General features: G+C 37.7%; 1 protein-coding gene across 1 annotated transcript; it reads left to right on the top strand.

The window, feature by feature from the left end:
* Positions 1-4,338: 4,338 nt before the first annotated feature.
* tmf1 (TATA element modulatory factor 1) lies at positions 4,339-11,976 on the top strand. Its single transcript, XM_077726929.1, has 17 exons — positions 4,339-4,888; positions 4,974-6,394; positions 6,465-6,568; positions 6,872-6,998; positions 7,146-7,251; positions 7,338-7,480; positions 7,787-7,953; positions 8,309-8,465; positions 8,897-8,989; positions 9,071-9,227; positions 9,377-9,569; positions 9,976-10,045; positions 10,120-10,212; positions 10,303-10,407; positions 10,702-10,860; positions 10,978-11,103; positions 11,190-11,976. Exons 1-17 carry the CDS (start codon positions 4,753-4,755, stop codon positions 11,328-11,330), a joined length of 3,498 nt encoding a protein of 1,165 aa, XP_077583055.1. The 5' UTR covers positions 4,339-4,752; the 3' UTR covers positions 11,331-11,976.
* The last annotated feature ends 20 nt before the right edge of the window (positions 11,977-11,996 follow it).

The following is an 11,996-nucleotide window of genomic DNA, read 5'->3' as shown; positions in this document are numbered from 1 at the left end:
TCATAAAACATTTCAGGGATTCCATCTATAATCCAAGATTTTTGTGCCCAGGTTTACAATCACTGGCAGGTCCATTATGTACTACAGAGAGCAATAAACTTAATGACTCAGCATAATTTCATTTTCTACTTAATTATTAATTTGTTCCTTGGCGGCCCTTCTAGAGGGTCATACATTAGAGGGTCATACCAACCAAATTGACATAGACTTTTTAAGATACAATAATGTAAACTGAACCCAGAATGAATATCTCTACTAAATAGGCTACTATCAAATGAGTCAGGCTTCTGTTTTTTGTTAAAGAGTTTTTGAAGAAGAACCAGTAAATCGCAATAGATCTAGAATGATGATTAAATTCTGAGCTATGATGCACAATCCCCCGGCTTAGTATGGTAATACCTGCCCCCCTGAATCCGACTAGTCTTGGGAAAAACATTGCTCGTACACACTATTTTTATTACCCCAGTGGCTAGTTTAATTTTCTGAGCATTTTGGTGTGCTGTGGCATAAGAATGTGGGTGTCAAGAATGGCTGTCACAAGAGGGATCCTGGAAGACAAACTATAATTCCTCTCTTTAATCAGAGGTGGAAAAGTAGCATAGAGCGCAAAATTGTATTGTTTGATTCAAGATTCTATTTTAGTCATACTCCAAAGTATTAATTACCTAATTTAGTGATTGGCAACCATAGTGAGAATGACACCTCAGCATGGCATGATTGCTGGGGGTGCAACTGTACTTAAATCTGAAACTTCTGATTGTCAGAGCTATAATCTATAATCTAACCCGCATATGCTCGGTTGGTTGTCTGCAATGACCGCAAACAATTACTCACATTGCATTTAAACAAGCTAAATAAAGAATTAACATCAAAAAAAGGAAAAGAATAAACAACGATTAATCATTGGTAGGGCGTAACAAGCAAAAACTCAATGCATACAAGCAAATATGGTGTCATATTTTTATGTGGTGTACTGTATATCTGTAGGATATGTTCTGAGTTTTATTACAATGCAAACAGTATGCATATGTAAAGTATTAAGTTTAACAACAATCAAGTAGATTAATGTTGTTTATGTCAGCATGTATGCACATTTTTCTTTCTTAGTAGTCAAATGATAGGATTATGACCCTGGTGCTGTATAACATAAAGAGTTTATGTTAAGTATAACAATGTATGCACATATGAGGTCGTATCATTACTAGAGTCAATGAAGCATTTACTTCCCACTGCAATGATATGGCCAGTAGGAGGTAGATGACATTTGCAAATATATTGCTGCAATGAGACTACGATAGCAATATAAGTGTCACTGAAACAATTTAAATTTCACAGATAATTAAACTCAAAAGGCCTCCAGTTGCTGAAACAGGTGTTACTATGACACAGATGAGTGGTGTTACTTGCCGTATGTATATTCAGGGGTGTGAGGCCCCCCCCCCCCCCCCCCTGCTAGTTTATATTATCTGATAAAAATTACACCAGTTTTTGTCACGTTATAAATATCTGAAGGACTTGCCAATAGAATAATCTCAATATTTGGAAACGTGGGATGAAAAGTAGAAATTGGAGAGACATAAGTGATGTTGGCAATCTTTTTAAGTCATTTTAAAACTACTGTATGTCCCTAAAATTACATCAGATTGCTAAGCATTTACTGGTGGGTTAAGTGCTTGTTTAAACTCCACCAACTTTTACACAGTTGACATTTAAAAACAAATTCCGTTGTTGACATCATTTGATTATAATTCTGGATTGTCCAAGTGGCTGAAATATTACCATTTTGTCAAACATTTAAAAATGAATATGATCGGGAGGTGCTCAACATTGAGGAAATTCTTGGGTGACTGTTGACAGACTAGATATTCTCTTCTGCGATGAGGGGACAATGGTAATGCAGGAACGGCAAAGCAGGAAGCATGCTGAGGAGGATATGAAATAGGAAGCGCAGACCGGAATAAACGTTGTTCAAAAATGTGTTTGTGTGTGTTGGGTAAGTATTAGGGTTGAGGGGGATTTCCGTTAGTCCGATTTAAGAATCTGCTGCTAGAAATGCCTTTGCTGAGCTTTAAAATGATTGCGTCCATTCATTACATCATTTTACTTAGCACTAAGATCCTATCCCAGCCAACTTTAGGCACTAAGTGGGGGACACCCTAAATTGGTTGCCATTTATTCAACTCTTGCGTTAAAATTGAATACACTCCAAACAATTTCAAATCATGCCATGTTCAATTATTTCACTAATATCCCCCTCACGTTATGTTGCCCACCTTAGACGGGATCAAAATTGAACTATCAGATCATTTGAAAGAGCCCAATCTTTTAAAACACCATGTATGGTGATTACCCTTTTGTTCACACTATGAGACACGCACTAGGATAATAAACCAAGAAGGTATTGTTTTGTTGAGGGTAAATAGAGAACCTAATTATATTGTGAGCAGTGGTAATAAATCATCGGCATCCTAATCAAAGCACCTCTGCAAAGGGAGTCATCAATCATGTTTGTAGAGAACAACACAAATTCAGCTAGTGGCATTCCCATTTTGCTGCATGGAATATGGGACACAGCCCTGTGACACATTATCATTAGTACAATCCAAACCTTTTTGGAGAGTCTGACACAAAGATGTCAAAGGGGAATTTAATGTGAAGACATCCGTGCAAAGTTGTCCATTTAGATTTTAGAAGATAAAATAAGTACAGCAAATTAGAACAATGAAGAGAAGTGGTCATAAAATGTTGTGTTTAACTGAAATTGATGCCACTTTTAAAAACACTAATACTACTCACCATAAGCTGGATGCAGTTGATGGCTGTATGGAATACTTTGAAATTGAAGGCAAGGTCATCTCAAAGTCACCAGGATGACATTCATGATGTCCTTAATAAGGATGGAGGATGACAGATGGCATTTCGTGGGAATCTATACAATCATGTCAAAACTGAAGAATGTTTGGACTTTTGGTTCACGCCTGCCTTGGTTCAGAAATATGTACCTTGAACATATTGACATAAGTATTAGTAATGCAAGTACTTATTTCAATGTAGTATATGTACATTTTTGGTTAAGTGTTCAGAATTGTATTCATAAATATAATATGTAAAGAGTGTGAATTATTACCAAGGCTGGGAGGATCAGACTCAGACACACTTTTGACTTGTGATTGACTCTCATACTTATTACTGTGCAATTGCAAAGTTTGTCGTTATTGAAGCATGCACAATTTCCCAAAGAAATGTGTCAGTTTCGGGTAAACCCTGAAAATAATCAGTTGTATTTTGAGAAGTAAGTGCAATTTCTGACTGCGCACTATTGCACTTTTTTTCCAGATTTCCTAAAACATTTGAGAATTTGGACAGAATGAAAAATGATGTTTGCCTCCTTATTAACATGCATGGACGAACCTCTTAGGTTCATTAATCATTGTGGAATGAGAAATTAAACACAAAGGTTCATTAACTCAATGCCGATGCAGTAAATCACATACTAGTGGGAGCTATCTTCCTTACTAAAGTCATTAAGCTTAATCACAGATTCTCAATTTTATGTCTTCCATTCACACTAGATGCTTCGTGTAACCCTACACTCTGATGGCAGCCCATTGCAGCATATCAAGATTTATTGGCACTTTTTCTCATTTTAAACAGCTGTTATGTCTCATCATTTGTCAAATTTATTGATGTCAAAGCAGTTACCTACTTTTGAGAAATAGAATTTTTTTCCACTAAGACAATTTTAAATAACAAAAATGTTTATTTGCCCTACTGTATAAAAATTCAAACTATTAAATAATTATTTAGGTAAACACAAAAAATATATAATGACATTGGTAGGCTGTCAAAGCAATTAGAGGAGTAAATACAAATAAAGTTAAACATAAAACATGGGGAATATTTACATTTCTGCCTGTGAAAGAAAACACATTTATGCTGCCCCCTGTTGGTGAATTTTTGCTAACACTGCTGTCAAGCGCAGCCTCCGCTTCTGGTGCTAAAACTCAGATTTGACAATTACCCTTTGCAGATCTGCAGTTGATATACAACATAACAGAAATAGTGCCGACACCATTCGTCACAACGATTAGTCAAAAATCAAGTTTTAAAGTTAAACATATTTTTAGTTTTTTTGGGTGATTTGTTGTGATGTGACATTTCTCTAGAATGGCTGTCCTATAATCTCCACTGAAAAGGTAAAACAAAACATACTTTGATGTTTACAGAAAAGAATTACTCATATGAGAATTGTTTTAGAAATACTAATTCAAAAGGCAGCCACAAAGGAATTAAAAAATGGTTCATGCCAAACCTGAGTCAGACGAGGTAGTTTGACGTTATGCTGCTACGTGTACCGGAAGTAATGACATCGCTAATGCAACAAGCTCACTGGTTATGTGCGTCCAAAACAAACGTAATTGAAACCAGGATCGCTTAGATGACGACGATAACAGTTTTGTCAGGTACCGAAGTTTTGATAGCGGTCATCGGAGTACCGTCTATTTTTATTTCGAGCTATGAGTAAAAGCTATTCATATACTAACCTTAGCTAACTAGCAGTGCAGTAGTGAGCTGTCAACAAAGCGCTCCTGACTGACTCTTTTTGCAATACCGCCTCGTTTTCACGTCAGTTCTCGGTAAAATCAAATATTTGCAGACCAAGATGAATTGGATTTTCTGTGGTAGCTGATTTTATGTTTAAGATCCACGCAAAAAGGTGGCGTTAGCTGAATTGTTAGCCGTGTAGGCAAGATGAGTTGGTTTAACGCAACTCATCTGTCCACCTTTGCCAAACAAGCATTAACAACAGCTCAGAAATCAATCGATCGTGTCTTGGATATAAAAGAAGACGGTCAATGGAGTGATGGTACTGTGATGCCGTATGACGGTGGGTTAACAACATTCATTTTTATAAATAAACAGCTCTAAATGATTATCTATTATGTTTAAGCACAATATCTTTTCCTTGTCAGATGTGACTTTGACTGAAAAGTTATCATTAAGTGGAGGATGGGGGATGACCCAGTGGGAAGCACCACCTGAAGAAAAGATTTTGACTCCACCTACCTCTGAAGCCATCACTACACCCGTCACTCGGACTGTTGTGGATGAATCCGAAAACTTTTTTAGTGCCTTCCTGCCACCTGGAGATGTGCAATGTGTCACCTCCTCCCAGGTAGTGTCTGTACCCCCTGCTAAATCCCAGAGGCAGCTTCAGGAAAATGAGAACAATAAGAAAAATGTTTTGTCAATGGAGAAACTAGAGACCCAAAAGACAACGTCTGCTGATTCATCTCACGATTGTCAGACCGATGTTGATGACCAAGTGGTGGAGCTTGAATCCTCGGAGCAGGAAACTGTCCTCCTCCAACCAGTTTCTCCAATTGAAAATTCTGATGACATTTCTTGTAGCCCGGATGAAACAAGGACCAATACAAGCAGAGTGGACCATAACTCAGTCAGTGAAGATTCTGTTGATTCTAACACAGAGTGGTCGCAGATTAAATTGGACTACCCGATTGGAAAAAGTCCATCAGAACCTTCCGAATCTTGTACAGCTTCTACTAAATCTATACAGACTACCCATTCTGATCCTCTAACCCCCCAACCTTCCCCGGATGTACAGCTAGAGCAAAAAGACTCAAAGCCAGAAGACCGTCAGAGTGACACCCCCTCCCCTCCAGTTAGTGCCTTCTCTTCAGGAACATCTACTACCAGTGATATTGAAGTATTGGACCATGAGAGTGTCATGAGCGAGAGCTCAGCTAGCTCTCGACAAGAGACAGGAGAAGGAAAGTCTGGCCTTCATTTGATGCATGGCTCCTTCCAACTTCTTTCCACCTCGGCGTGTGGAGATTTCCCTCGCCTCGAAGACTATCCAAAACTCACAGAGAGTTGCGGTTCATCTTCAGATGCCTTTGAGCGCATTGATTCGTTCAGCGTACAGTCACTGGATAGTCGGAGTGTCAGTGAGATTAACTCAGATGACGAAATCCCTGGCAGTCGGACACTCGCTTCTGTAACTTCGGGTGCTGCGCCTCAAACTGATGTTTCAATGGGTGCTAGTGAAAATCAGGAAGGTGAATTGGTGGAAACTGATTTTTCATTGGGTGCCAGTGAAAAGCAAGAAGGTGAATTGGTGGAAAGGACAAGTGTGGTAAAAGAGGATGAGAACGAGGAGTGCTTGACTGCAGCTGAGAGGGAGCAGTCTTTGGATGAGATGGAGGAGAGTGGACGCAGTGTGACGCCTGTGAATTGTGAACAACCTGAGCATTTGGTGGAGCCAAAACACGAGTTGGAGGCAAACGTTGCACAATCGGATTCCGAGTTTATTCCAGCAAACACAGAGGGAAGCCAAAGTGTCTCGACGGTCCAGATTTTTGAACTCCAGAAGGTCTGATGTAAATAAATATTTTTCCGGGTAAAAATATCAATTACTGAAATGCCAATTTGTGTATCTGTAGGTCATTCAGGAGTTGTCTGGGCGTCTTGAAAAAAGAGAATCTCAGCTGCTGGCAATCAACAAGGACAAGGCTACAGTGGATGAACAGTGTGACAATCTTAGAGAGTGAGTATATCGTGTGCAATGTCATTTATGTGGCTCAGAAACCTCCTAAATTGAATGGTTCTTTGTTCTTTTCAGTGAAGCCTTACATTTATTTTAAAATGATAAAATCACTCATTATTATTCATTAATACTCTTATCCAAATCCTCATTAAACTCATAATCACTATGACAAAATCCATTTGTAGCAATGCATCAAGCCAAATGAAAACAAAGTACTAGTAATGACAAGTGATTTTCAAAGGCTGTAGACTTTATTACTACACTTATGATAAACTTTTACACTACTGGATGTTTCCCCTGCAGTGAAATTATAGCTCTGAAGGAGGAGAGCTCCACAGTTCAATCCTTAAAAGATGAATTCGCACAGCGCATAGCGGACACTGAAAGGAAAGCTCAGCTGGCTTGTAAAGAGAGAGATATAGCCAAGAAGGTAATTTAAAAAAATACGTTATCTACTTGACCTACTGTATACGACGATACACACACTTGTATTTTCTTAACTACTAAATTTCATTTTAAACTAAAAAATCTCCGGGACGTTCCAAGTGTTTGTTTCAAGGTTGGCATATTTTCACAGGAAATAAAAGGCCTTCGAGAAGAACTATCTTTAAGACTCAGTTCCAGAGATACGATGGAGCTCATCAAAGAGAAGGAAGAACAGATCAGAGGCCTGCTGGAAGAAGGTACAACAATTCTCTGTATAATCACTTTATTAAATGGTTGGCACAAAATGCTCTAATGCGTGTTTGATTTTCTATTTGATTTCAAGGTGAAAAGTTATCCAAACAACAGCTTCAGCACGGTAACATCATTAAGAAGTTGCGTGTGAAGGAGAAGGACAGTGACACAAGACTGGTCAAGCAACAGAAAAAAATCAAGGATCTGGAAGATGAAGTTGGACACCTACAGCAGGTCGGCATTATTGAACTGTTAGAAATATTCCTGCATACAAAATCCATTGTAACCAATAGTAAACATGGTTAACATAAAAAACAAAACAAAAACAAAGGCAGGTACATACTGGTAACATTTCAAATTAATTCAAAACAAACAGAAAATTGCACATGCTGTTCTTCATTGTTATTTATTTATTTACCTACTGTTTACTTTAAAGTTGCATGGTCAAAATTATTTTAAAAGTATATTACCTTAAGAAAACCGTGCTATCTGATTTTGGGATTAAAGCAGGATATATTTTCTTGTACACATTTTATTTAGGTATTGGAAGTGAAGGAAGAAGTCGAAAAACAGCACAGAGAAAACATCAAGAAACTGAACACAGCTGTTGAGTGTCATGAGAAGGAACAGAGCAGACTGCAAATCAGCTCCGAGGAACTGCTTGAGAAAAACAGAAGTCTCCAGGCAGCTCTTGATAACTCTTACAAGTAATCACCACTGGTTTACTCAAATATTACAGCAGGGGGAATTATTGTGAAACCTTAGAAATGTCTTTCATTTGTGCATACAGTGTTCAAAGAACTTATTGTAATCTTTATCTAAACTAAGTCTGTAAACAATAATGCCTCACCTATACTTTTTTCTACATTTGGATGGATTTAATAACTGGTTGACCATACTTTGGCAGGAAAAACTTCAAACAAACTGTTTCTACAGTTGCAGATCTTTTACAACAATTATCAGATTTTATTTGTACTTGGATTTATCATTACAAAACAATGCAAGTTGGGCAACATGTTTGATTTTTTTGTGATTAATATATGTTTGTTCATTTTGTTTTAGGGAAATTGCAGAGCTTCACAAAGCTAATGCAAGCAGAGCCAGTGAGGTTCAAGCAGCTGCTCTAAGTAGGGAGATACAGGCCAAAGACTTACAAACTTCAGCTCTTGAAAAGGCTCAAGTGGAGGCCAGGATGCAGCAGGAGGCTCTTGTAGATCAGGTGACACAGAACTGTGCTTTAAGCATGTATTCAACTGCTTACCATACCTTACTGGTAAACATTTTCTTTCACATAAAGGGCTAAGTGAACAGTTAATATCATCACATCAATCCATCGTAGATATTATCGTTTGCCTCTTTGCCCTTTTCTTGACAGTATATTAATACTACAATCTAAAATTACTAACTAAGCCTACTTTCACACTGCAGGTGCATTCTGACTTTTTTGCCCACATGATTCTCATATTTTCATGCATGAATCCAATTCCAGTGTTTTCAAATCCAACCATGACCACTTTCATATGTGTATCTATATTCATTTTAATAAAGTGTAAATTGCCAGTTCACTTAACTGACAGGCAAATGACACTTTCTTAAAATGGAAATGTAAATAGGAATGGCCATTCCAGTAAGGCTCAATTTGTCATGCAGGTGGCTGACCTGAGAATGGCGCTTCAGAGGGCAGAGCAACAGCAGGCAAGGAAAGAAGATTATTTGAGAGAGGAGATCAGTGATTTGCAGCAGGTAATGTACTGATGGACACATTATCCCATTATGTAATTGTAGTTCTCTTTATCCCCCACTTGTTCTTAACTTCTTCCACAGCGGCTCCAAGAGGCTGAGTCAAGAAACCAAGAGCTCAGTCAAAATATGGCTTCGGCAACGAGGCCTTTGTTACGTCAAATTGAGACCCTGCAGGCTTCCCTGGGTGGACAAACAGCATCATGGGAAAAAATAGAGAAGAGCATGTCTGATAGGCTTGGTAAGAATTGCACGTTTGTGGAAAAACATCAAAATGTGCCCAGGATTGTTAATTGTGTAGAAGACAATTCCCAACCCGAAATAATAAAACTAATTAGAGCTATAAATAGGTTGTCTTCTTATTCTGCTTCTCATCTCTTGTGTTCACAGTGGAAGCCCAGGCACAACTAGCTGTTGCAGTTGAGAAGGAACATGCCGCAACAGAAGAATTACTCTCCAATAAGTGCCAGCTGGCCTCGCTTGAGTCCCAGAATTCCTTGCTTCGCCAGGAAAAGGTCAGAGTCCTCACACTTGTGGAGACTGAGAAGAGTAGAAGAGAAAAACTGGAAGATGAAAACAGCAGGTAGGAAAGTACAAATTTAAAACATGTTAACCTATTAGGCCAATATTATTGTGACCCATTATCAGACCAGTTTTTTTTTGTTTAATTTGTATATAGTAATATTTGTGTCAATATTTATTTTCTGTTTCACTTAAGTTCGTGTAATTTTGCAGTTTATTTGGTTGCACAGGAAATTATACCATTATTTATTTATTATATCTGGATCCAGGAAACCCCAAACAACTTCTATATCTACTTATTTTAGTAAAATAATCATAATGTCAGAAAGATGACCAAATACAAATCGTAACGCCCCTGATCAAATTTACCATAGGTTGTATAGAAAGTACACATTTCATTTAGTGATGATAATCTTGATTTTTTTAGGTTTAGATTCCACTGACTGTCTTGAATGATTTCATTGTAGGGAGCATATTGAGTTGGTGAATCTCCAAGGAGAGCACAGTCGCCTGCTTGAAGAAGCAAAGAAAGAAAAGGTATGCTTTTAATATTGCCGTTTTATTATCCTCTCCAAGATGTCTTATAATGTGTCTTCCCTTTTCTGCCACAGCTCCTGCTCACTAATCAACTAGAGATGGAAAAAATGAAGGTAGAACAGGAGAAGAAAAAATGTTACTTGGCACAAGAGGCACTCAAAGAAAAGGTCTGGGGATAGATTTTGAAGAAGCTATTTGTCCACTGTGGCCTCTTAATTTTCTATATTAATGGCGTGCTATTTTTCTTCCTGCTGCAGAGCATAACCCATGATCTCCCAGCTTCTTCTACACCTTCACTGTCCCGCTCAAGCTCCATTAGTGCGCCTGACAACGTTGGTTTGCACTCATCTATGCTTTCACAGGTATACATTAGTTACAAAAATAATACAGTGAGTGTAAGGTTCTCAATTTCTCATATATTTCTTTTTGGGCTCTTTAAATCCTATTTTAAACTACAACTCATTATATATTATCGTATTGACATACCTTTTAATTTTAACTATCCGTCATTCTATAATTATGGGGGAAAATATAGACTCCCCTAGTCTATGTCCAAATTTTAACTGTTACTAGTATCATTTTAAACCACCTAAAATTGAGCCATGCTTGATGTACTTGTTCAGCATGTTCAGATTATTTTTTCCCTCTCTCCAAAGGATGACTCCTCAGACCATACAATGGGAAGTGGAACAATGTCCATGTCAGTGAGTGGAACAAACTTGTATGAAGTCGCCCGATTGTCGGGTGGCTCCAGCATCATAGAGAATATGCAGTCCCAACTCAAACTGAGGGAAGGAGAGATTGCACAGTTACAGGTAGCAATTAACATACATGACTGTTAATCATTTTTTAGGCCATCACTAAATAACCATGAGGTTCTCCTGTCTAATCTCCAATATTATTTTTCCTGAAACATCATTTTTTGTCACTAGCTCGAGATTTGTAGTCTGGAAAGGAGTCGTTCTGTCATGGCAGAGGAGTTGGTAAGACTCACTAATCAAAATGATGAGATGGAGGAGCAGGTGACAGAGATCCCTAAGTTACGAACTGAATTCAAGGTTAGGACTGCCGAAATCGACGTCAAAGATAAACATATGCCTTCTTTTTTAGGGATTTTCATCGTTTTCTCTTAATTACTTTTCAGGATTTGCAGTCGAGGCACAATACCATCTTGCAGATGTATGGAGAAAAAGCTGAAGAGGCAGAGGAGCTAAAGCTGGATCTGGAAGATGTGAAGAGCATGTTTAAAACCCAAATTGACGAACTGCTAAAGAACCAGAAATGAATCTTTTTTACTTTAATTGTATGTAAAATATCCGGTAAATGAGAGAACATAATGACATTGTGTGATGATTTAGAAGCATTCTTTTTAATCAGCATACTTGGATGCTGAATAAGAACAATAATCAAGCATCATCAAGGTTCAAATGATTGCAGATGGGCTAGAAAATGCAGTGCAATGACAAATGCAAATGTAAAGTGCAATGGTTTAAAAATGTTACAGCGGCAACTCTTTCTGAAAACTCTAGATCTTATCCCTGCAACTAGTATTTGAAATATAATTGTTTCCGAAAACTACTTTATAACATCAGGGAAATTTATCGTGAACAATAATTCGAGAGTCCTAATGCTTGACTCAACATTTTTTCTCACGTTCTTTATTGGCCAGCACCTCAGACACTTTAAAATACTTTGTGTTGTTTTACTCCCCATTTGATTTGATAATCATTTGACTTGTCTTGATTGAATGCATCTTATATTGAGATGGTGAAGGTTTTTACACTGCAAATGTTTTGTGAAAAAAATGTACATAGAAATTATATTAATATTTCTTTACAGCATAGATAAACAGTGTTATCTGTTGTTGAAATCAAAATGTATGGAATTCTAACTGCAAATCTGTTTAAATAAACATTTGTGTGGTGGGAAAATTATTCTTGAGCTTCTCACT

The sequence above is a fragment of the Stigmatopora nigra genome, chromosome 10 (assembly GCF_051989575.1).
Source record: "Stigmatopora nigra isolate UIUO_SnigA chromosome 10, RoL_Snig_1.1, whole genome shotgun sequence".
In the NCBI taxonomy this organism is placed as follows: domain Eukaryota; kingdom Metazoa; phylum Chordata; class Actinopteri; order Syngnathiformes; family Syngnathidae; genus Stigmatopora; species Stigmatopora nigra.
Note: the sequence above shows the minus strand (reverse complement) of the source record. Positions and strands in the feature narration are given on the sequence as shown.